The sequence below is a fragment of the Echinops telfairi genome, unplaced genomic scaffold (assembly GCF_000313985.2).
Source record: "Echinops telfairi isolate 266 unplaced genomic scaffold, ASM31398v2 ScPeMD7_16;HRSCAF=60, whole genome shotgun sequence".
NCBI lineage: Eukaryota > Metazoa > Chordata > Mammalia > Afrosoricida > Tenrecidae > Echinops > Echinops telfairi.
The window spans coordinates 9148844-9174789 of NW_022103913.1; the positions used below are offsets into that span (position 1 = coordinate 9148844).

The following is a 25946-nucleotide window of genomic DNA, read 5'->3' on the forward strand; positions in this document are numbered from 1 at the left end:
TCCTCTATTTCCTTTGACTTTCCTTTTGTCCCATTATCATGCTCAGTCTTCATTTGGGTTTCAGTAATTCCTCTTGGTTACATTACCCTTGATCACGCCCTACCAGGCCTCCTACACCCACCTCGCCACCGATTTGGATTACTTGTTGTTCCCTTGTCCCTGGGTTTGTTAACACAACTACCTTTACCACCCACCTCCTCCTCTCCCATGTCCCCCGAGAACTGTTGGTCCCATTGTTTTCTCCTCCAGATTGTTCATCCATCCTATCTTGTTTAGACAGACCTGCAGAGATAATAACATGCACAAAAACAAGACAGAGCAAAGCCAAGCAATAATATACAACAAAACAACAACAGCAACAACAAACCAATGACAAAAAAACAAAACAAAACACAACAAGAAAGAAAAGCTTATAGTTAATTCAAGGACTGTTTGTTGGTCTTTAAGAGTGTTTTCCAGTCCAGTCTGTTGGGGCACTATGCCCTGGCCCCAAAGTCCACCTTCAGTATTCCCTTGGGACCTCGCTGCTCCATTCCCTTGCTGTTCTGTTGTGCCCCCCTTAGTGTTTTGTCTCAGTGTGGGGGCGCAGTTCCCACACTGTGTCTCTGGTGTTGTCCCCTGTAGGGCTATGGGTCAGTGAGGGGCATCATATCTCATAGTGGGGCCGGCTACATGGCAACACTTTCAAGTATGTGTATATATATCCCCACAGATACACCTGCACACATGTACATACACCCATATACTTTTCTGTAAACATGTTTACGTACATATCTGCTTATGTTTTTGTGTGGCTACTACTGTTGTGGAATTGCATATGTTACAGTTTTTACCAATAACACCCTATGTTAGTCCGGGCAGACTAGAGAAACAAATCCAGGCAGACTCATATGTGTATAAGAAAGAGATTTATGTATGAGAGCAATTGAACATTGAGAAAACAGCCTAGTCCAGATCAAGTCCTTAAGTCCGATATTAGCCCATATGTCTGATACCAATCTATAAAGCCCTCTTCAGATTCATGAAACATGTGCAATGATTCCGAATGCAAGAAGATCACAGGCCAGTTGTTGGGAAGTCTTGTGGATCCAGTGGTGTTGTAAGCATCTCAGTGCTGACAGGGGCCTCCACATGGTTCCTTCAGGTCCCAGGGCATGGGGTCTATCAGCGTAGTGCCATGTGTCTTGTCAGTAGAACATCTCTCAGGGAGTGAGCAGAGAGAGTGTCTCCCGCCTCCAAGGTGGAAATACAGGAATTCCCAGAATACTCAGGGGAAGGCCAGGCCCACACAGAGGCCTCATTGGCTATGGCCTGATTGACAGACTAGACTCCACCCCTTCACTCTTAATCCTCTTGGGTCCCAAACTGACACCAGATTGTGTAACTACCACACACCCCTTAATTCTTGAGTACCTCTTAGTGTCATCGTCCCCATAAATTGTGTGTACTGTACCTAATTCAGTATTGCCTTTCTTATCACTGGAAACAGAAAGGGTTTACTATCCAGAGAGTTATTTGGTTTGCCTTTCACTTTCCCCTGGGAACCACCAATGAATGTTGGTGTTTGTCTGTAGATTTATTTTTGTCTTTTTACCAAAGTAGGATCGCACAGACCCTTTTACGACTGATTTATTTTTCTAGGCATAATGTCCACCAGTATCATTCATTATATAAGATGTTTTTTGAACTTTGTAACTAGATAGTATTCCATTGTATGTATATACCACATTTTGTTTAACGATTCATCCATTGATAGGCACTTAGGTAATTTCTTTTTGCTATTGGGAAGAATGCTGAAATGAATATTGTTGGTCTTCTTTTTTTATGTTTATATCTTTAGTCTTCCAGGAATTTATTTGGGTTTAAGATGTACAATAATCTTCCAAGTTAATATTTTTTACCAAGCAGCCACTACTTAATGATAATCCATCTCCCCCTGAGTTTCCATTTTTCCCTCTCCATGTTTTTCTGGGCTTTCTCTTCTATTTCAGTGCTCCGTTTGCCTTAGCAAGAGCCAGTTCTTTTAAGTTACTGTGCCTTTGTAATATGTTCTAGTATTGGGAAGAGCCACTTAACAAACTGTTAAAACTCTTTTTCAGAAGATGGAGTGGAAGAGAAAAATGAAGGAACTGCAGGAATCCCACATGACTCAGAAGAGAGAGGTAGTTCTTGTTGGGTGACTGGAGCCCTGGGTTTCCTGTGTCCACCTCTCATAACCGCTGATATGTCCCACCTGCTCCCCTGCTGATACTGTTCCTGGTCGGTGACCCTCTTTGATATCTAGCAGTGCTCCGCTGCTCAGTCAGTAGTTTCCCTCGCTGCTCAGGACCAAGGACCCCCAGGCATTTGCTTCTGAACCGAACACATCGATTGCTCTGTGAGTTCCCCTTTGCACAACAACTCAGGCCCTCCAAACAGGATTGTGCTGTAGGTCTAAGACGAATAGTCTGGCCACTTTCTGTTCAGAGCCTCCTTTGAAATCGAGTACCTGTGGATTTCGATGCTAGTTCAATGGGAGCTCAAATGAAAGGACTTGGGCGCATGGAAACTGGTGAGCAGAAGGCAGCAGTCCTCAGAGCAGAAGCAACAGCTTCTACAAAATGTGTCCCCGAGAGGAGGCAAGCTGAGGAGAGTGTTGGCTAATAGGAGCCACACGCGCTGCCTGGAGAAAGTGGAGGAGGTGAAGATGCTCCCCTTAGAATCTGACGCATGGTAGCTGCTCTCCACTCCAGTACAGGGCCTCACATGGACTTCCATCTGCAGATTTGATTTTATTCAAAATGTTAAGAAAAGCTGACAAAACAAAAAATATTTTCAAAATAGGAAAATACATTCATGTGATTCCCCAAATAGAAGAAATATAAAAAGGTTCACTGAGCAAAGCCTCTAACTGTTCCTAGCGCCCACCTCACAGGTGACCGCTTTTCCTGTTTTCATATGCATTCTTCTAAGGAACTCTGGTGGTGCTCTTATGTTAGCATTGGATTACTAGCTGCAAGGTTAGCAGTTCAAATCCACCAGCTGCTCCACAGGTGAAAGATGAGGCAGCCTGCTCCTGTAAAGATTTACAGTCTTGGAAACCCTATGAAAGGTTCCTATGAGTTGGAATCAATTCAACGAAACAAATTCCCACTACCATTGTCAATTCCAGCGCTTAGAGACCCTGTATGACAGAGTAGAACCGTGCCTGTGAGTTTCTGAGACTAACTCTTAACGGGAACAGAAAGCCATCCGAGTGGCTGGTGGTTTCAAACTGCTGACCCTTTGTTTCTTTGTTTTGGTCCTAGGCATTCTTCTAGATTTTCTTCAGGCAAACACAGAGTTGCATCTTCTCTTTGTTCTTTCACCAGAGGTCCATGTTAGCACCTTTTCTTGACCTCGTCCTTCTAACCTAGCTGCATCCCCTGGGTGATTTTGGAGTGGCCTCAACTTACCTGACTGCTCCGCAGCAGGAGAGCACACCTTTCCTGCCCTGGTCTGAGGAGTTTGTGCCTGGTTTTGACTTCTGTTCAGGCACAATTCCAAATGTCCAAAGACTAGAAGGTAGTTTTGGAAGACAGTCAGTTGTGCAGACCTGAAAATCTGCCCCCCTGCCTCAGGTGAAGCCCCAACATATGTCTTCAGGTGTGGGACCTACAGACCCAGGGTTCTGAGTGGTCCCTGCAGACACCCGGCTGACCACTCTCCTGTGTCCACCAGCTGCAGGAGGAGAATGAGCGGCTCCAGGCCTCTCTGTCCCAGGATCAGAGGAAAGCAGCTGCCCAGGCCCAGCGCCAGATCAGCGCCCTCCGCACCCAGCTCGAGGAGCAGGCCAGACTCATCGCTTCGCAGGAGACAATGGTAGTTGACATCTCTACGCAGTCAGCATTGGGGGCTCCTTGTCCGTTTTCTTGCCAGATTCTCCTTGAATTCTTTTGCGGTCATGTACACTAGAAACTGCCTTCTTCAGTCTAGGACTGCCAGAAGATAAATGGACTGTATCATCAGAGACAAAATTAAGTGTCCAGTTCTTGGTTGGTGGTGAAAAGATGGGGCAGTCTGATTCACAGGCTCAGAAACCCTAGGGAGTAGTTCTACTTTGGTCTAGAGCAGTGGTTCTCAACCTTCTTAATGACATGACCTTTAATACAGTTCCTCATGTGTGGGGACCCTCCAACCATAAAATTATTTTCGTTGCTACTTCATAACTGTAATTTAGCAACTATTATGAATCGGGTGACCCCTGTGAAAGGGCCACGGACCACAGGTTGAGAACCGCTGGTGTATAGGGTCACTAGGAGGAGGAATGGGCTCAGTAGCAGTGGGTTTGAGTTGGGACCTGTTATACCTCATTAGCCCTTACTATAGTCCTGTGAGTGGGTGTCACCTCCTGCCCTGCTCATGAGACAAATGACAAAACTGAGATTGGGAGGTTAAGGGCTCACATTCATACGGGCCACTGCATAAAGGCCAAGGTGAGATGCACCCTTAGCCTGGTCGGTGGGCTGCAAAGCCGGTCCTCCTTGGACCAAGGGATGGCAGACTGCGGCTCGCAAGCCATATTGGGGTCTTTCAGTATGCACATGTGGCTCTGAAGTAAAATTGCCAGGGAAAATAAAACGATCGTAGTTTCATTTGTAAAAGTTTTGAAGGATATTATTCAGATAATGGTGATTTCATTTGCTTGTAAAAATGTATTTATGCCTTGCAAATAATTTTTAAATGGTTGTGAGGGACAGAATTGACTGCACCTAGTCTTAGACTATGTCCTCAGACATGATTTCTTTTTTCTTTTTTTTAAAAAAATCAATTTATTGGGGCGCAATTCATCACAATACATAGATCAATTGTGTAAAGCACATCTATACATTTGTTGCCCTCATTATTCCCAAAATTCGCTTTCCTCTTGGGTTCCCGGAATCGCTCATTTTCCTCCCCTCCCTTCCTCCTCCCCTCTCCCCCATGTACCCTTGATAATTTATAAATTATTATTGTATTTTATATTACACTGTCCGGTGTCTCCCTTCACCCACCCCTCTGCTGCCCATCCCCCAGAGAGGAGGTTATATGTAGCTCCCTATAATCAATTCCCCCTATCTACACCCCCTTTCCCTCCTGGTATCGCCACTGTCACCCCTGGTCCTGAGAGGTTCATCTGTCCTAGATTCCCTGCGTTTCCAATCAGATATGATTTCTTAGTCAATACCCTTTGTTGACAAATTAACAGCCTCTGATACATCAATATAATGACAAGGCATTTACGTACTCAGTGGCCCCTCCTAGAGCCGGCCCCTATCACTCTTGACTTAGCGTACTGACCATTCTCGGCTCAGCCCCAGATCTGTGGGAAAGTTGCTTCTTTCTCTGGGCCCCTCCTGTGGCCACAGAACCTTGGATGGTCGGTTGGACATTACTTACCTCATGGTCCAGACTCTGTGGTTTGCAGCACCCATGGTCACCATCCAGTCTACTCTTCATGACCCTGCACCCCTGGCTTTTCTGTCCTCCCAGCCACACTTCACCCAGTCAACATATCTAGCCCACACTGCGGCTGATTTTCTTGTCATCGTTTGTCCTAAAACGCTGAGCTCACACGGGAGGCTGCCATCTGCGATATCAGGACTTCTGACTGCAGGGATTTTAGTGAGAGCCCTTCAGCTAAGTTAACAGAATCGGTTGATAAAGAGGAATTTTGGGACAAATTCTAGCCTTGGTTTAGTTGCAAAATTATGCTATTGGGAAGCCAATATCTGTTTATTCTGTTTCACCATCCTTAGGGTATTAACTTTTGTTCTTGTGCTTGATCTATATTTTTAAGCTTTTTGGGGGGTCAGTGGGGGTGGGGAGAGGTTACCGAACAGGTCATCAGTGTTCAATGGTTCACACACACTCTGTTCCAGCGCCTCAATTGCAATCCCTTCAGTAGAGCCGACCTTCGCCCTACACTTTCTTTCTCTGTTCATCTGCCTTTCTGAACCTTTCTGAACTTTGTCTTTGGGCAAATGCTTCCCTCTTGCTCTTAAGTGGCCGGTGATTCTAAGATGTGCCTGCCTCCCTAGAGCCCTCGCTCCTCCTTTAGACCTGTCTGCTGAAAATGAGCTACAACTGTGAGTTAGTCCAGACTGGCCAGGTTACGAAGGACCACCTTTTCAGGTGTTCTACTAGAATCTATCTGGCCTGCGAGGCTTACTTCCTTCAAGATCTTCCGTTTCTTTCCACATCGTTCTTCTACCCTGTCCGGCTCCTTCCCAGGCGATCTCTTTCCGAGCAGTCGGTCGTGGTAACGGACACCAGGTAGTTCTTCAGTCTCAGGATTATGGGAGTGATGCTCGCATGCTCCGTGAGGCCCCTTGGATTGACTGTTTCCCCTGCCCTCAGTTTTCATCACTGGGCTTTCCTCTGGACAGGGAGAGACCATGAATTGTACCTTAGATGACAGCTCAGGAGCTTTTTTCAAAACAGTTTTTTTGGCACATGGTCCACATAGCATACAATTCAGTAGTTCAATTATATCAAGAAGAAATGCACAATAATTACACGAGCTTTTAAAATACCAGTTGCTACTCATCGAAGCAGGATGTAGACGTGGACTGTGTTTTCACATGCTTGACTTCTCCTTGTTGCAAAGTGTCGTTTAGCAGCAAGCTTCACAACCGTATTTAATGGAAGAAGTTGATCAAAAGACCCCTTCCCGAGACTTTCCTTTATATCTTACTGGTCAAAACTGTGCTAAACGGACACTCTAGCTGTAAGGAAAGCTGAGAAAGTGAATAATTAGCTTTGTAGTCTTTACTGTAGCATCAGCAAGGAAGGAAACAGTGCGTGTGGATGCTGGACCGGTCAGGCTTCAGTTATGTGACAGAGTAAATTAGGAAAGGGAGCTCCTGCTTAATCAGAAGAAAGAAGATGTATGGGGTCTCCCACGGCGCTCAAGGCTGGGCAGCAGCGAAGTCTGGGAATAAACTGGAACCAGAGGCATGAAGGAGGCTGGAGTTTCCCTCTGCTCGTTCCCTCGGTCCCTCTCTCTCTATTCCTCTGTGCTTCCTTCTTCTACTCTGCAGATTAGCTCCCTCTCCTTATCTGCTCCATGTGGCAAAACAAACAACAAGCCCCAAAAGGCAAAAGAAAAAAGAAAAGAGTACTTGGCTGCTAGCGGCTGTTGAATTTAGATATCACTAGTCTCAGGGTCTTAACTCAAGTGTAGTCTGTCCATGATGGAGGGGGTGTGAGGTCATGTTCGATGCAGCTGCCTCTTTGGCAACCAGGTGGTAGGAGGAAAGAAGGGGAAATTCCTGGAACAGGGAGATTGAGCAACAATTTAGTAATCAGAAGAATCATGCTTAATCAGAAGAAAGAAGATGTATGGGGAAGCACTGAGCTCAGAAAGAGGGGAGCTTCTGCCGTGCCGAGGCTGTTTCCCACGAATATTAGTGGCACTTGTTGTGTCCTAGACAGCATGGCGCTTCCACCCTGAGAGTCACCCCCCCTCTTTGAGAGGGGGGCATTCTTCTCTCTGTGCTGGAGGAAAATGGAGTTGGCCCCCCCTGATTGCCAATGTCTAGCCTCAGTGCTGCCTCTTCTCACACATGGACAGCAGGAGGTGTGTGGAGAGTTTGGAAGGTGTACCCAGAGTTCCTCTGGTTTGCAGTGGGTAGTGTGGACACTGGCTGTCCCTTTGTCTTTGTGCTCGGCAGAGCAGAGTTCCGACAGTGATCCCTGCTGCCTGTAACCTGCTCTGTCCGCCCCTCTCTCTGCAGATCCAGACCTTGTCGCTCAAGAAGCCGGAGGGTAAGTCTGCATCGGAGTTTCTAACAGCCTTGGCAGTTCTCTTGGGTTCTTTCCCCTCTTTTCCTTGGCTAATGGAGGATTGGTGACAGCAGACTCTAGGGCATGTGGTGGCTGACTCCCCAGCTGGGATCGAGGAGGGAGAGAAGACAGTACCTTCTGGGATAGACAAGGCTCCAGCCTGCCTTTGCACTGAAGACCTTGCCCAGGGCCAGCCTTCTCTTGTTGTTAGGGTGCTGGAAAAGACAGGGAGGGGTGAGGATTTGGCCCTGGGTGATTGATAGAGCAGGCTCTTTCTAATTCACCAGGCCTGTGGGTCAGGCTTCAGGGTTGCCCAGAAAGTTGAGCCCACATCTAGGTGGATGGGGCCAGTGTGGCATGTACACTTTCCTCTTCTTGAGTCCTCTCCATCCTGGGGCGGGGAGAGGGGCTCGGACATGGAGGCTCGGGTACCCAAAGGTACACAGTAACCCACAGTGGGCTGTTTCTGCTGGGAGGGTCCTGGCCATCCTCTGATGGAACCTGTTACTCCACACTCCACCCCTAACTCCCCTGTCCTGTCTTTTTTTTTAACCTTTTCTTCCAAACCCACACATCTCTCCCAACCCCTGTCTTGGGACTAGAAATTCAGTCTTACCGCCAGTCCCTTGACCCCCACCTGCCTGAGTGCTACTGAGTCCTCCCTCGTGCTTCTGATCCATCCTGTCATTCATTGACTGTCTCCTGGATTTACTGTGGGGTGGGCGTTATTGCTCTGTTTTCCTAGAGGTAGAAACCGAGGCTTAGAGACGCTCAATAACTTGCCTTCTCATACTCAAGTGCTGAGAGACAGCTGGAATGTGAGCTTGCCTCTCTGCCTCTGATCATCTGCGTCTCCAGTAAAGGTGAAATGCCAGGAGGGGCCGCTCTTTCTGGTGCCCATATTCACGGAGTCTTCTGCACTTAAGTCGGGGATGGGACACAGGGCACTGGAACCATGAACTCTTCCTTATCTTCCCAGGGAACTTCCAAGGGCCAACGGCTGTAGACACAGAAGAAGACTCTCTTGAGGAAGGTGGGACCTCCTTGTCTTACCCACATGCCCAATGCAGCTGATGTCATGGTTTAGCTTGTCTGCACTCTGTTCCTTCTGATGCTTGAAGCGGGCTTGGAGGGAATTAAGGATACAGAATAAATACTTCTTGAGCACCGTGTACGGGTCAGGTATTTTACACACAAGTACTTGCATACAATCTGCTGGTGCGCTGATGGGGAAGGCATGCTCAGAGAGGTTGAGTGACTTATCCAGAGTCACACAGCTAGTAAGGGGAAGGTCTGGGATTCAGAGTGACGTTTGAGTCACAGCCGGTGCCTGTCCCACAGCCTCTCACCCAGTGCTCTTCAGAACTCAGGAAGAGGGGTGGCTGTGTCGGCAGACAAGTGGCTCTTGCTGTTTTATTTCTGTGGCAAGTGTGTTGCAGACAGGTCACACAGGGCTTCGTGAATGTTCAGGGATTCTTCCCTACTCCCTCTTTGGGGCACTGGGTACCTGCTGGTTTTATTCATCCCACTGAATGGCAGATTCTATTCACAGAGTCTCCCTCAGAAGCTGAGAGGGGATGTGAAAACCACAGACATGCTTCCTGAGCACCAGGTGCTGCGGGACAGTCAGGGAAAGATACTCCCATGGAAAGTTCAGAAAGCACTCACAGATCACCCCACTGATTTTTTATATATATATTTTCCCCTTTATATTTTGAGAAGGTTATCCATGCACCTTGGGAAAATGGCAATAGTGTAAAAGCTTGTACAGTGAGAGGCAGGTCTCCCTCCTGCCCCACCTTCCATTTTCCTTTCCAGTGAGCCGTTCCTCTGTTGCCTGCTTCCATGGGGCTCCAGGCTGCTGTGTGTAAACACAGGGACCCTGCCCTCTTCTTTCCCAAATGGGAGCACTCTCCACATACGAGGGGCTTCAGAAAGTTCATGGGGAAAATTCCGTTGTATCTTAATTCCAGTTTTTCCATGAAATTTTGAAGCCTCCTTATATTTTTCTATAGGTTTTTATTTTCTTAACTTATTGATGAAATAATTTCATGTTCCTTTTTATAGAGCTTACTTAATTTTTTCCTGGGGCTTTGAAGTTTTCTGTTGGCTAGATAAGCAACTACTAATTTAGCCAGTCTCCCAGTATCTCTGTGTCCACATACTTATGTCTTTCCAGCTTCAAAGTGCTTCATTTCTTTCCTCCACTGATGACCATTCAGTTCGCGTCGTGCCTCTCGACAGTAAGACTCAAACTATTTTCTATCCTTGTCTCCAGTTTCTCACTTCCCATTGTTTTCTCAAATCTGCTTTGTTATTGTGGTTAGTTTCAGGCCAGTTGATTTTTGAGAACTTATGCATAATACACCCACTCCTCTGTTATTGATGTGGTTAGATTCTGAAGGTCAAGCTGTTATTGGAAAATCAGCAGAAATGGAGAATGTCCACAGCAGATCAAAAAATGGAGGATGACCACATTATCACAGAACTGCCAAATTACATCATTACAAAACTGCCCCACCACTGAGAATCATGACCCAGCCAAGGTGGCACATAACCATCATATCACGGCCAGCATTACTATTGCCTTGTGCTTCAGTGCCTGTTACTACCAGATGTATGTCTTTAATGTGGAAAATGGTGGGGAGTAGATTTGTTTTACTGTTGTTATCAACGCACACTTTGGATGGTGAGATCGTTGATAAGCGAGGAGTAAGCATAGAATGAAATGTTGCCCAGTCCTGTGCCACCTTCATGGCTTTTATTGCGATGTAACTCACATACCACCGACTCCACCCATTTGGCTTGTCTCACTCCATGGTTTTGGTATCTGGAGTCACAGATGTGTGCAGTTGCCACCACAGTCAATTTAGAACTTCTCTCACCTCAAAAAGAAAGCCCCGCACCCTTGAGCTGTCACCTCTATCCTCCCACTTCCCTTCAACCCCACGCACCCTCTAACTCCCCTTCTCTCTCTATAGTTTTCCCTAGTCTGGATAGTTCATATGAATCAAGTTATGCAATATTAAGAGGTTTCCAAAAGTTCATGGGAAAAGGGAAATAAAAGCGATGGGATTTTCTAGTGAACGTTTTGCATTCCCTTGTATGTGGTCTGGTTTCTCTGACCGAGCTCAGTGTTTTTAAGGCTCATCCGTGTCATAGCGTGTATCAATACTTCATTCCTTTTTATGGCTGGGTACCCCTCACCCTGGCCCTTACCTTTAAATGGTAAACTCTTCCCGTGCATTTACCATCCAGTTGGATGATAGCCCCCAAACTTAGAGTTTCCCCCACTTGGGGGAAGGTCTCTAGCAAGTAACACAGGTCCCCAAGTGGGGTGACCCACATCCGAGGAAACTGGGGCTGCAAGTCCCAGAGAGGTTGAAGCTGGAGAGTCGGGAGACCCCAGCGGGGCTCTGTTCTAGTTTCACACACTCATCGCACTGTCCTGTGGGGGCTCATGTCTACGTCTCCCCCCGCAACCCCCAGCCCCACGACCATGGCGTTCACGCTGACCCATGCCCCAAGGCGCCTCTCCCTGCCGTTGACTCAAGTCCGTGACTCACAGCAACGCCCTGTGAGTTTCCACGACTGTAACTGCTTTCGGGAGTAGAAAACCCAGTCTTCTACAGAGATGCTGGTGGGTTTGAACTGCCCAATGTGTAACCATTATACCACCAGGGCTCCTAGCGGGCCTATATAAGGTTTCCGAGGCTGTAAGTCTTTACAGGAGCTGGCGGCCTCATCTTTCTGTCCATCTCCCCTGACAGTGGTGCTCAAAGTTCAGCCCCGACCAGCTGGCCTGGGTATCACAATTCTCAGGCTGATCCACACCAGCGGAATAAAAATCTCGGGGGGTGTGGCCCGTTAACTTAGTTTAACAAGCCCTCCGAGGGATTCTGATCCTCTGTCAGGGTGGGACCCCCTGCTGCACTCTCTAGCACACCTCAGACCCATGACCTCAGGGCATCTGGGGTTGGGGCCAGACAGCTGTAGTATTTAAAGCTCCCCAGGTGATTTCAGTGTGCACCTTGAGGCGGGGCCCAGGGCCATGGGCAAACCTGAGCCATCATCAGAGCTACCTGTAAGGTAGAATGCCGATTGCTAGGCCCTGGTCCTAAAGCACTGGTTCAGCAGCATAAGAGTGGGGCCTGCGAGTCTACACTAGGAGCAAGCTGAGGTGCATCTAGGGCAGTGGTTCTCAACCTGTGGGTCATGACCCCTTTAGGAGTTGAACAACCCTTTCACAAGGGTCGCCCGATTCATAACAGTAGCAAAATTACAGCAATGAAAATAAATTTTATGGTTGAGGGGCCACTACAACATGAGGAACTGCATGGAAGGGTTGCGGCATGAGCAAGGTTGAGAACCACTGGGCTAGGGTGTGGCAGGTACGGCATGTGCCCTGAGCTCCACCTGAGAGGTGCGCCACCAGGCCCTTTCTATTCGACATTGCAGTTTCCATGGACAATTGTGAGGCATCATTCAGAGGATTAAAACCAATGGCCGTGGGCGATGTTTTCCATAGGTATACTCCCGGCAGCAAGGCACTGAATGATGGTGAAGCTCTAGTTCAGAGTTTGGGGAATTGTGGCCATAGAGCAAGTGGGTCTCAGACTCGACTGTTAGTTAGAATCTGAGGCTCAAGTCACAAGCCTGGGAGCCCCGAGTGAACCCACAGCTGGACTTAGCCTAAATCCTGGTGGTCCAGACTGGCGGAGGAAGAGATTTCTGAATAAAGGTGAGGGGTCTCAGACAGTGGCAACCTGGAGCAAGCATGCCTCAGCTTCTGACCCAGGGATGGACACTCAAGCAAAGCTCACAGGCCAGAGACTGAATCCTGGGCCAAGTGAGGGCTGGGTGGGTGCAGAGGATCTTTGGTAATGGAGGTGTCTGTCAGTTGCCCAGGCTGACCTCAGTGATTGACTTGTGTCGCAGAGCGGGAGACTTCCCAAGATGGACAGCAGAGGGTGCTGGCAGCGCTGAGGCTAACCCCCGGCTTGCTAAAACAGTTCCGGCCAGTCCTGGAGGACACCCTGGAAGAGAAACTGGCAAGCATGGGGATCCAGAGGGTAAGTCCCAGGACCGCTCTCCACGGGGCTGGTCCCCACCATTCAGACGCGACGGGCTCTTAGGTGGACAAGCGCTGGGTGGCCTTTACATCAGAAGCTCGTGCATCTTGCGTGTTCTTGTCTCGGCTCCTTGGGTGTCCAGGAGTAGGAACCCAGGCCGCTGCTCCGCATCTCTCAGCGGCAGCTTGCTCTTTCCCTGCCCCTCGTGGCCAACCCGGCCCCTGCCGCCTGACCTCTCGGCACACGCCACTCACTGGCCACTTCCTTTTGCTTCTCTAATTAAATTTCCCTACAAAGGGAACTTCATTAGCTCAGTCGATGGGTGGGTCCCTCTTGGATGAAGTGACCAACTCGGGGCCAGCCATGGCCGCATTGGCTACGGCGACTCTGCTTTGGTGGCTGCGAGCGGGGCAGGCCCTGCCCGGGATGCCTGGGACAGAGGAACATGCCCTCACGCCAGTGTGCTCGCGTTTAACCAGAACATGCATGTTCTCATGAAAGCAATCATGCACTGGTAAGTAAAAATAGGCCTTGTTATTAAAGCAGCTAAGCGTCACATCATTGAAAATTGTCTTCTTATAAAGTAAGATGAGGAGGAAATCTAGATTTAGCACCTAGATTTAATTTAGTAATGATGTTCATGGATTTGTCTTTGGCTGCTTACCCTAAATTTGGACTTATATTCAGACCAGATTAAAACATTTCTTTCTCAACTTGGTTAAATCTTCCTCTTGGATTTGGCTTCCCAAGACCCATGGATGGACAGCTGTCCAAAGTCCAAGCGACTTTCAGTAGGTCTTGGGAGGGTACCTGGCTCTTGTCTTTTGCAGTTTATTTCTTCAGACACTTTCAGCTGTGTCTGCCCCACTGGTGGCACCTGGGGACGCCTACGGGAGCATGCAGTGGGTGTTGGTGGCGGCGGCGACGAAGCAGGGCCCCTCTAAGTGGTTTCTACTGTAAGGTGGACGGGTCGATACAAATACTTTACAGCCCCGGTTTGGGGAGCTCAGGGGCAGGAGAAGAAGGGGAGCCTCACCCTCCAAAGTTGGACGTCTGTCTCTTTGAGGGTGCCAAGGGGGTCTCCGCCCAGACGCTCAGACACCTGGACACGCTCCTCAGAGCCCAGCGGGAGCAGAAGGCTGGAAGGTTTTCTGAGTTCCTGAGCCTAAGGGAAAAGCTCGCCAAGGAAACGACCAGCAGAGTGAAGGAGAGCCAGAAGAAGGGGGCCGTGGGGGCCCAGCCAGATGGCGAGCTCACAGGTGAGCCGGGGAGAGTGCTGGCTGCTTTGGGGGCTGGGCCCTGGGACGGTGTCCAGTTCTCCCCAAGGCTTGTGTGCTTGGGAGGAGAGAGGGATCCCTGCCTCCTTTTAGGAACTTTGCTCTGAAAGTCCAGGCTGCAGGGTCCTCCTAGGTGACCGGGTCCCACCGCTCTCTGTTGGGGCAGCGGAATGAGAGAGGGTGGAGGGGTGAGCCACGTGCTCAGCATCCCTTACTGGAGGGAAACCCAGGGCCACACCGGCGGGGGACTTGCACTGCTGCACGTAGCAGTCTTTGTCTTGGGCTACTTTCCCTGCTCCGACCACACGCCCAGCTCCTCTCCCACAGAGAGCAGCGTCTCGCCATTTCCAGGGCGGTGGGCCCGACATGTCGGTGCCGGGAGGATGGCCCAAGTCCTGGGAGTACTGAGGCTGCGAGTGCAAGCATATACGAGGGGGCTCCCAAAAAGTTCGTGTAAAAATGGAATGAAAAGATAAAAGAAGCTGTCCATACACTTGTTGAAGCCCCCTCATAGAAATCAAATGAACATTTCCTCAGAGCTCAGCTATTCCTGCTCTCGGAGCCGTGGGGAGGGCGTGAGAGGCAGGTCCAGTTCCGTCTCCTCTGACCTCAGGCGTGGGGTCCTGGGCCTGGTCACAGCTGCTGCTTCGCCACTTGTCTCCGCCCCTGTGGTTCTTGTGGAGGACAGACACCTGGGAATGAGGACCACGGAGTGTCAGTCCACCAGGACGTGGGGAGCCCCAGTTTCTAGAGGAGACCCAGATCCACTGTGGGAGAGAGCGGCCTGCCCCTTCAGGCAGGACCACGAGCTGCTGGAGGGAGCTCAGTGCGATTTTCACCTCAGGTCTGGGCAGACTCAACCTGGGCTCTTCCCACAAAGAAATTCTCCAGAAGGTGGTCCACATACCTCCGGGGATATGAGGGAGGATTTCAACTGGGACAGGGACCAATATTTTTTTATCTTTATTTTTCTTCGTGACTTTGGACCTTTATTTTTCTTCATCAGAAAACACATGACTAGCATAGTGATCCTGTGTCTCATAGAAATTACTCCTTGGGAAAATGTAAATAAGGTACCTCATATTTAAAGATGATGTCATTTTATATAAAACTATTATGTCGGTAACTGGCCAGTTGGTATAAGAATGTGTTGCTGTTCTGGGGAACCCTGTCCCATGTAGTTTAAACTTCTCGCCTTGAAATCTCTGAGGTCAGGACAGTTCTTGGTCTTATATGGACACTTCAGGGAGCATTCTTTCATTTCATGGGTCCTTGACTTGGTCACTGACTAGTCTTTCACACTTCAACGCGAGCTTGCATTTCTCTATTCATTTGCTTAAACTTACCTTCATTCACTCACTCATTCAGGCCTGACATGCCGGGACCTTCCTCTCTACTGGGAAACCAGTCAGAACTTTGATGGAGCCAAGCACAGGGTTGGTGGGAGCTGAGAGGAGGGAGGGACCAGGGGCTCGGGCAAGATGAATGGAAATGCCCTGATTCTCAGTTTCCAGGAGAAATGAAAGGATCTTGCTCTTTATAGATTAACCCCCACTCAACCCTTGTTCAGAAAGCAGAGAGGGAGAGGCCCCCGTTTGCCTCGTCTCCCTTAACCTACTGTGTCGACCCTTTCTCAGGCACCCCTGGGGCGTCAGGGGGATGCTGTGCCTTCAGGACCGACTTGTGCTGTTCTGAAGTTCTCTCTCATCAGATGGTGCCACTTCCCTTGTCAGGAGCAAGGCCTTTGAGTAGCAAAAGCAGTGACCAGAACGCTTGCTTCCATAGATGTGTGTGTGTGTGTGTGTGTGTGTGTGTGTGTGTTCAACAAGGCATTTTCCACAGACTCTTGGACAAGTCCGCAATCTTTTGAAACTTTATACAAGCATCTGAAGATGCGCTGAGGTCTGCTTCTGAGTAAACGCATTTTCGGAAGGCAGCATATTCCAAATGTTTTTGACCTTGAACATCAGGAAGAAATGCATTTTCCCGTGGCTGAGTCCACACTGCTGCGTTTTGTGGACTAGCCCTTATTCTGACTCTCTGTAAAACACTGCTCTCCTCTTCCCTTTCCATAGAGTGCCTACCCTGGCTTGAGGCAGTGAGGAATGTAAAGAGAGACTGTGCTTAACCTGGTTGGTCTAGCCGCAGGCAACATTGAGGAGCAGCTATGTGTGGACCTTGAAAGCCATGTGGTTCTCTGGCGACCTCTGGTGGTCGCAGGCCCCTCCTGCACTCCCCACAGTGGCCGCTGCTCTGGAGGGCAGCGAGGGGAGATGGCCTCCTGGGCAAGGGCAGCTTCTAGCATAGCGTGGGGGCAAGCTGCTGGGCTCCCCTGAGCTGGGCTGGCTCCTGTGCGGCTCCTGCTGATGACATGACCCTGGAGCCACCCATCTTGCTCTCCGGGCCTCTCTGGGCTGGGAGGGTAATGAATAAACCGGTTGTGGCTGGTCTGCTTGAGTGACTTGCTCTTTCTGTTTCCCGGCTTGGGCCCTCTTGCTGCATTTAGTTCAGCTTGGGAGTCAGCACAGGTGTGCCCTGAAAGCCATTCCTCTTTATTTCCAGGCAGAAGCCAGCGGAGCCCACTGTTCCCCAGAGAAGCCCAGCCAAAGCCCAGGACCCTGCATGTGGCAACAACATCCAAGCTAGCAGAGCCCACGGGAACCCTGAAGCACCGAGACAGCCGTGGCCCTGGCCTGACCCAGGTGCCCACCCCCACTCCCCACCCCAGAGTGCGGGGCCCTGCCAGCAGCCCTACTTCCCCAGGGCCTGGGCTGAGGTAAGTCCGGAATCTGCCCTCTCTCCATGTCCCTGGTGGCGCTCCTGGCCTCAAACAGCCTGGTTCTGGCCTCTCCACAGGCTTCTACAGCCGGGGCGGGTGGGGGTGGGGGGACACGAGATCCATGAAGTGGGTGCCAGAGTCTGACTAACGCTCCGAAGAAGAGACTGGGGTGTTTGATTCTCAGTGAAGGAGAGAGAGGGAAAAGGAAGGGAGGGGGGAGGAAGGAGAGAGGGTAGGGCAGAAGGGGAAGAGACTGTCCTGAAAGTACCTGTTCACGGTCAAGAAGCAGAGCACACCCTAAGGAAATTCACTTTTCACATGACTGACTGACTGCTTACATTGCAGGAGACTGCGTCCTGTAAGGTCATTTCATTAGCTTGCATTATGGGAAGGGCTTATATTACAGGAGATTAAATGATGGAATATCAACTAGTGTCGGACAAACTACTGGGCTGCAACAGTCTAGCCAAGTTGACATATATAATTAACCATCACACCTTCCCTCCCTTGACCCATGTTCTCCCTACACCTTAGTCACCCCACTGGAAGGGCTGGGTCCCCAGGGAGGCAGGGATGTCCCCTCTGAGCCCCATCTTCTGAAAGGAGAAGCTGGTGTGATGGCCATTCTTCAGATGGCTCCAGGCTGTTGACTGGGCCCAGGTGAGGAGGCAGGGCTGGTCTTGGTAGGCCAAACTAGCTTCACTGAATGGTGAAGTTTGCATCGGGCTTTTCTCTCTGATATGTGTACCCCCGATTCTTCTTCTTCCATTTCATGTCTCAGCACACCCCCATTCAGTTCTGAAGAGGACTCAGAGGGGGACACTGTACAACGCATGGCCCTTCCGCAGCTGAAGGTTCCTTCCGGGATGGGGTCCCGGCCGGAAGATGACTGGGACTGGTCTGACACGGAGAGCTCAGAGGGAAACGCCCAGCCTCCTGCCAAGGGTTCCGGTGGGCTGACCTCCTCGGGTGAGTGCACTGTGGCGCTGGGCCAGTGCATCCCCAGCCCGGGGTCCGCAGGCTCAGGGAACAGCCTTCACCATCCTTTGAGCATTCTGATTTGGCATCGTTCTCTTTTGATTTGGAGAGAATGCTCCTCTTTGCCATCAGATATCAGGAGCGCTGGTGGCACAGAGGTTAAGCACTCAGCTGCTGATCCACACGTAAGCACTTTGAATGCATCTGCTGCCCCGTGGGAGAAAGATGGGGCAATCTGCTTCCTAAAAGGCTCCCCTCCCCCACAAAGTAACAAAAACCAAACAAACCCCGAACGCAGTGCCATCGTGTCAGTTCTGACTCACAGTGACCCCCAGGACAGGGTAGAACTGCTCCTGGGTGTTTCCGAGACTGTAACTCTTTACAGGAGTAGAAAGCCCCATCTTTCTTCCTTGGAGCGCCTGGTGGTTTCTAACTGCTGACTTAGCACTTGGCAACCCAGTGCATTGACCACTGTGGCACCAGGGCTCCTCTGTATGCAGCTTCAGCTGGATTACAGCCTCGGAATCCTCAGGGGCAGTTCTACTCTGCTTGGTAGGTTGCCATGAGCCAGAATCAACTAGATGGCGGTGACCATTTGTTTTTTATAAGCCATCCACTGTTTTCCTGGAATAGCAGAGGTATTAGGGGACAGCATTTGAGTGAGGGTTATTTTTGTTCCTGTGCTTTGTCATTGCACTGGCCAACTGTTGGAAGTTGCAAAGAGGTCCCTTACTCTCTTCTCCTCCAAGTCCTTGGCAATAGGGAATAAACACTAGGCCAGAAACGGTCAGATTCTTGCTCTAGTAACGGAGAAGCCGCTGTAATGCAAAGGCATCGTCTTTGGTGAAGGATAGACAGGAGGAAACTGTGTCCTGAAGCCCCGCCCTCCCTAAACTCAGACCCTGACTGTACTTGTGCTCAGGCTGAGGTGGCAAAGCCCGGCGATCTCTTTCTGAAAGGCTAGCCACGGACACCCTCTGACACCCTGGTTTGTGGTGGCTCGGGGGTTGCTTTCGGGTCGAATGGATTGATGGCACCTGGTTTGAGTTACTGATTTTCTGAGCAAGCCTCTTCCTTTGCGTGTGTCCGTCCTTTGCTCCTCACTGCCCCCTGTGGCGAGTGTGTACCACTTAACACCCTGCCGTGGGAGGAACGACACCTCCCAGACACCCCGTGACTTGTTCCAGCTCACAGGACAAGTGCCCGGCACACCGATGTGATTCTGCAGTAAGCGTTTGAAGGGACTATGTTGGCGTCGTCTTTGTTTTCACTTGTTAAAAAAATGTTGGCCTATAGGCACATTCCCAGTTTTCAGAACATGGGTATGGTCCTTCATGCTGCGTAGGCTCACTAACTTTAGCTGGGTGGTTGAGCTCACCACGGTAAGTGGAAACTTAGGTTACAGCCTTAATTAGACACGCACCATTTTGACAAATAGAGCAGAGGTAGCAGAAATGTGCCTAGTTGAACAGATGTAATGGTGGGTGGCAGGTGAATTTTCCCAGCTGGCCTTGAGATCTGGAGGGTGGCAGCCACAGAAGGTCGCAGACTGCACGTTCTCCACTCGGGAGACTTGGGGCCACAGCGGTCCTTGTATGATTATAGGAAAGTTGTTCACCCTTGTAAGCAGAGCGACTGTGTTAGTTTCCTCAAGCTGCTGTAGATCGCACAGCACCCCAAACTCGGGGGCTTGAAACAGTAGAGATGTATTCTCTCTCGGCTCTGGATGCTGGAAGCTGGATTCAGGCTGGTGGCAGGGTCATGCTCTCTCGAGGGAGCTTCTTTCTCCCATGTTCCTTTCAGCTCCAGGTGGTTCTGTGAACTCCTGGTTTGTGGCCACCTACTTCCAGTCTCTGCTTCTGTCCCCTTCCCTGTGTGGCTTTTCTTATAAGGGCACCAGCTGGGGAGACTGGCCTGCCCCAATGACCTCAGCGGAACTGACTACATCTGCACAGACCCTGTCCCCACCGAGGCCTCACCCTGAGGTTCCTGGGATTAGGACTTGAACATGTCCTCTGGGGGACACAATTCAAACCCTAGCATAGTCGGCCTGTCAACGAAAACGGTGTCATCGAGACTTCAGGTACATGTGTGGGAAATATCCATTCCATTTGCCGTTTTCTGTCTCACAGTGATTAGTTGAGAGTAATTTTCTTATAAAACTTAGCTGGGCCAATCTAGCTCAGAAGCAACAAAGCCCACATGGAAGAAGCACACCAGCCTGTGCGATCACGAGGTGTCAAAGGGATCAGGTACCAGGCATCATCAGAACAAAAAATCTTACCATAGTGAATGAGGAGGAGTGTGGAGTGGAGACCCAAAACCCATCTGTAGGCCACTAGAGATCCCCTTGCAGAGGGGTCTTGGGGAGGAGACGAGCCAGTCAGTGTGCGATGTAGCAACGATGAAAAATACAACTTTCCTCTAGTTCCTAAATGACTCCTCCGCCCCCCACTATCATGATCTGAATTCTACCTTGCAAGTCTGGCTAGACCAGAGGATGTACACTGGTACAGATAGGAACTGGAAACACAGGGAATCCAGGGCGGATGATCCCTACAGGACCAGTGGTGTGAGTGGCGATACTGGGAGCGTAGAGGGAGAGTGGGTTGGGAAGAGGGAACCGATGACAAGGATCTACATGTGACCTCCTCCCTGGGGGACGGACAACAGAAAAGTGGGTGAAAGGAGATGTTGGACAGGGCAAGATAGGACAAAATAATTTATAAATTATTAAGGGCTCATGAGGGAGGGGGGAGGGGGAGGGAGGGGAAAAATGAGGAGCTGATGCCAGGGGCTTAAGTGGAGAGGAAATGTTTTGAGAATGATGAGGGCAATGAATGTACAAATGTGCTTTACACAATGGATGGATGTATGGATTGTGATAAGAATGTACGAGCCCCCAGTAAAATGATTTAAAGGAAACAAAAACAAATAAACAGCTGGGCCGGCTACAATTTTTTCAAAGTTTTCGTGGACTGTAGCTTCCGGCTTCAGTTTCTAGCCAAGGCTTATTTCAAGGACGTGGAACGGATGGTTTGGGGTTTCCAACGTTACGAAGTGGAAGCTCTGCGATTTAAGCCTCGGCCAGTGTAATCTATACAATCCATTCTCTTAATGATCTTAGTGGTGCTTCCCTATATCCACAGTATAACCCTAGCCTTTCAGTCTACCAGAGGCCACCAGATCTGCATCTCTGGAGAGTTGCAGAGGTCTGCCAGATGGGGTGATGGGTAGGGAAGGACACAACTGGGAGCCAGAAGTTCTCAGATACCTGTTGGCTTGTTTGCCCTTCAGCAAGGGCCCTTGCTTTCCTTGATGAAAAACGAGGTCTTTGAACAAGAAGATTGAGATTTGCAGAGGGAGTGAGCAACACAGTGCCGACTGCGGTGTTTTCAGTTGCTATCAATCGGATTCAATTGGTGGTGACCGTATGACATCAGATGGATCATTGTGTGGTCCTGCCCCATCCTCACGATTGTCGGTGCCTTTGAATCTGTGGTTGCAGCTGTGGTGTCTATTCCATGGAGGCTTTCCCTGGTTTCTGCTGAACTGCTACTTGATGAAGCTCATAGCAAGCCCTTGACAAGCATTTCTTACGGGAGTAAAAGGCCTGGGGCTGTTGCAGCTCTGAGAGTCAGCCCCTCAGACATTTGACTCCTGGAAGGTTGCTGTTAATTCCCTGCTGGTGGAGCATTCCTGGGTGTGGACGCTGTGGTCTACCACATCACCAGGGGCCCCCTGATCATCCACATCGCTGCTCAGTCTCTCTTCCCGCACAGTTCTCTGGAGAGCCTTTGCCCTGCCTGCAGCCCTGTGTGCTGATTTACATCTGTGATGATGCTTCTTGTTTCTGTGTGAAGCCATTGAAGGAGGCATGTTGTCCGTCGTGTCTCCAACAAAGCCGGGGTCCCTCCCTTCCTGCCGAATGGGAAGAGCAACTTCCTAAGGCTCCAGCACTAGCCCGTGGTTCATTTGACACAGTGACATTTTCAGACTATCCAGAACTGCTTTGCACCAAACTCCTGTTGGCCTGTGCCTTAAAAAAAAAATTATTCTATTGGGGACTCGTACAACTCTTATCACAATCCATCCATCCATCCATCCATTGTGTCAAGCACTTTTGTACATTTGTTGCCATCATCATTCTCAAAACATTTGCTTTCTACTTGAGCCCTTGGTATCAGCTCCTCATTTTCCCCTCTCCCTCCCCCCTCCCCCCCCACCATGAACCCTTGATAATTTATAAATTATTATTATTTTGTCAAAATGTCACCATCCGACATCTCCCTTCACCTACTTCTACGCCGTCCGTCCCCCAGGGAGGATGTTCTATGTAGATCCTTGTGATCAGTTCCCCCTTTACACTCCACCTTCTGTCCACCCTCCTGGTGTCGCCACTCTCAGCACTGGTCCTGAAGGGATCATCTGTGCTGGATTCCCTGTGTTTCCCGTTCCTGTCTGTACCAGTGTACATCCTCCGGTCCAGCCGGATTTGTGAGGTAGAATTGGGATCATGATAGTGGGGGAGAGGAAGCATTCAAGAATTAGAGGAAAACACCAACATGTGTGATCATGAAGGGCCAAAGGGACCAGGCTTTAAACACCAAAGGTGGTGGTGGGGATCATATCCTCGTCAATGAGGGTGGCACGTGATGGAGACCCAATGCCCATCTCTAGACAACTGGACATACCTTGCAGAGGGGTAGTGGAGAGATGAGTCACTTAGGGTACAGTATAGCAATAATGAAACCCACAACCTTCCTCTAGTTCTTAAATGCTTCCTCCCCCCAACTACCATGACCCCAATTTTGCCTTGCAGTCCTGGTTAGACCAGATGATGCACAGCAGTACAGATGGGAATTGGAAACGCAGGGAATCTAGGACAGATGAACCTCTCAGGACCAGGGGTGACAGTGGTGATACCAGGAGGGAAAGGGGGTGTAGAAAGGGGGAATTGATCACAGGGAGCTACATATAACCTCCTCTCTGGGGGACGGGCAGCAGAGGGGTGGGTGAAGGGAGACGCCGGACAGTGTAATATAAGATACAATAATAATTTATAAATTATTAAGGGTGCATGTGGGAGAGGGGAGGAGGAAGGGAAGGGGAGGGGGGAAAAAAGGAAAATGAGCTAATTCCAGGAACCCAAGAGGCAAGCGAATTTTGGGAATAATGAGGGCAACAAATGTATAGATGTGTTTTATACAATTGATCTATGTATTGTGATGAATTGTATGAGCCCCAATAAATTGATTAAAAAAAAAAAGAATATTAGAGGAAAGTTGTATGTTTCATCATTGCTACCCTGCACCCTGACTGGCTCCTCTCCTCCCCACAGCCCTTCTGCAAGGGGCTGGCCTTCATGGCCTTTCTTCTTCGGAGTCACCCCCACCTTCTTCCTCCTGACCCTTCTCCATGCTCTCTATATCCACACCAGAGCCTTGACCCGATCCATGTGGATGAAGCCATCATTCTCCAGCTTTTCCAGCTGACGCAGCCACTTGTTGATTTTCCAGGAACACTGGTACAGTCGTTGGTCAAGAACTTGGAGAAGCAGCTTGAGACTCCAGCCAAGAAGCCAGCTGGGGGCGTGAATCTGTTCTTGTTGCCTAACGCAGGGCCACAGAGAGCCACCACGTCCGCACGGAAGCCTCAGGTAGGGATAGGAGGCTTGGGTGCACCCCTCCATTCTGCTTTCGATTTGGGGCTGGGACAAGGAACCGTTCATTTTCTTCTCTGTCCCTGCTGTAGCTTCCGGAAGATGAAAGTGACTTGGAGATCTCTTCCCTGGAGGATCTCTCCCAGGACCTGGGTCAGGAGAAGCCCAAACCCTTGTCTCGCTCACAACTCCCAACGAAGTTTGGTGCCAGCCCTTGGAGCTCCAGCCAATCCAGGGTCCCTGGCTGGTGATCTTCCCACAGAGACCTGCCTTGCCACCTTGCTGGGACTAGCTCCGGTCACAGCCCATGGAAGGGGCTGCTGGGCATCTTCATCGCTAACCAAGGCGCTTTCTCCCTTTGGAGGGAAATAGAACAGGAGGCATATGCGTATGGTTCCTTCTGTCCCCACTGATGAGGGCCCCTGTCCCAGAGCACCAGGGGTGCCTAACTAGGTGCCTCTGGGTCCCAAGGCTTGAGAAAGGATTATAATAGGACTTCCAAGCCTTTCAGTCCTTCACATTCATGTCCACAGCAGACTGAAAGGAGGCGCCGTGCTGTCAATTTCTGAGCTTTTTGTAAACCTGCAGGAACGCTGTGGAGATAGGTGCTTTTGGGGACAGATGCCTCCATCAGTCATTCAATAGTTTATTGAGTGCCTGCTCTGTGCCAGGCCGTCTACCGTCTCCTGACTAAGTGGGGACGTGGAAGCAGAGCTGGGTGGTGCAGATAGTCTGTAGTTAATGACAGTAAACCAAAAACCCATCCATGGTTGAGTCAGTGCCTGCACCTGGCGACCTCCCATGTTACCTGAGTAGCACTGTTCCTCGGGGTTTCCTCGGCCTTAGTCTTATGGAAGCATATCCCCAGACCTTCCTCTTGCGGCATGGTTGGTCCAAACCATCCACCGTGAGGCTGGTAGTTGAGTGCACACTATCTGTCTCACGCGCCAGTGGTGGCGAAGTGTCATGAAGTTGAATGAAAGAGACCAGGGTGCTACAGGGACGTAGAAGGGATCACCCCGTCCAGCCTGCATGACTTTGGAGAGCTTCCGGAGGAGTGATGTCTGGAAGGGCTTGTTTATGGGTACAGAGGATCACCTGTCTAATAGACCCCAAAGACCACACATTTCATATTTAAAACCTTTAAAATCAGGCTGCATAAGTAACTTGTGTATTTTTTATCAGGAAAGACGAATTTATAATGTATAAGCACTTGAATACAGTGTGATGTTTGTAACTCTGTGGTATGTCGTCATTATTTTTGGAGCTTTGGAAGGAAAAGAAAAGGAGCTAACCAGAACCTCAGCTGTGTCCATCAGTCTGGGTTTTTTGGAGTTAGGACCGCAAAAGGCTGTGGGGACCGTGACACCCGTGAAAGGCAACGGTGGGGGAAGAATGTTGGCCAGGGCGAGAGAGCCTCAGCCTGCCAAGCAGATAGAACCACTGCGGGAGGGCAGAGGAGGCAGCCGGACGTGCAGGGAGAGCCCAGAGTGCGATCCGGGCCTGACAGCCGCCTGGAGTCCAGTGAGGAGCTCCCAGGCAGGAAGTGCCCACCAGGGAGCTGACCACATGGCTGGGCCCTTGTACCCGCTCCTAAATCAGGCATTGCCTGGACTGCCCAGGCTGAGAGGGGCCTGAACCTGAGGTGAATCTTATTAGCCAACTACACTCCTCCTGGTTAAACAGCAAGCTCTTTCCTGAAAAAGTCCTATCCGTCACAGCAATATGCACATTTTCAGAAAAACTTAATTTTTCAAAAACGATTTTATTGTGAATTGATTGGAGTTTTATAGAGCATGTCAACAGTTTTACATTCAACTATACTTCTCACCAAAAAAGTCACTGCCATTGAGTCAATGCTGACTCATAACAGCATTATAGGACAGGGTACAGCTCTCCCTGTGGGTTTCTGAGACTGCAATTCTTTATGGCAGTAGAAAGCCCCACCTTTCTCTCAAAACCATTCTTATATTTTCCATATCACTGATTGCAGTCCTTGCAACCAACGTAGCATCACGTATCCCACTTTCTTCCTGTTTCCTTTTTCCATTCCTCTTTCTTTCCTACCCCTTCTGAGCTCTGCCCTTGGGTAGACCTCACCTCTTTGAGCTCAAATGGCTGATTCTTTAACGGTGTGCATTCCTCAGTAGGGCTGCTGTTCCCCTTATCGGCCTGGCTATTATTTGGTTGGAAATTGGGTCCTGGGGAGAATTCACTTCCAGATTTGACAGGTGACTAAGGCCCATCGTCTCAGGGGCTCCCCCAATCTCTCTGTGTACAGCCAGTAATGAGTGGATTTCTTTTTCTTGCTTGGTGTGCGATTCTTTTCAGAACAGTTGGCGATGGTAGCTTGTCTCAGTCATGGTCATGGTCCGTTAGTTTATGGGACAATC

General features: G+C 49.8%; 1 protein-coding gene across 3 annotated transcripts in view; it reads left to right on the forward strand.

Annotated features, from left to right (window-relative positions):
• DZIP1L (DAZ interacting zinc finger protein 1 like) overlaps positions 1 to 24790 on the forward strand; it is a 40669-nt gene extending 15879 nt beyond the window's left edge. Inside the window, exons 5-14 of one of the 3 annotated variants that reach the window (XM_045287471.1) lie at positions 2100 to 2162; positions 3700 to 3840; positions 7737 to 7767; positions 8765 to 8818; positions 12724 to 12857; positions 13924 to 14116; positions 16697 to 16910; positions 17695 to 17882; positions 23411 to 23550; positions 23646 to 24790. In XM_045287471.1, coding sequence (XP_045143406.1) covers positions 2100 to 2162; positions 3700 to 3840; positions 7737 to 7767; positions 8765 to 8818; positions 12724 to 12857; positions 13924 to 14116; positions 16697 to 16910; positions 17695 to 17882; positions 23411 to 23550; positions 23646 to 23804 — 1317 coding nt within the window. In that variant the 3' untranslated portion in view covers positions 23805 to 24790. Of the gene's footprint in view, positions 1 to 2099; positions 2163 to 3699; positions 3841 to 7736; positions 7768 to 8764; positions 8819 to 12723; positions 12858 to 13923; positions 14117 to 16696; positions 16911 to 17447; positions 17883 to 23410; positions 23551 to 23645 lie in introns of those variants that run through there. The other 2 variants (XM_045287472.1, XM_045287473.1) reach the window with 2 other exon arrangements.
• Positions 24791 to 25946: the final 1156 nt, after the last annotated feature.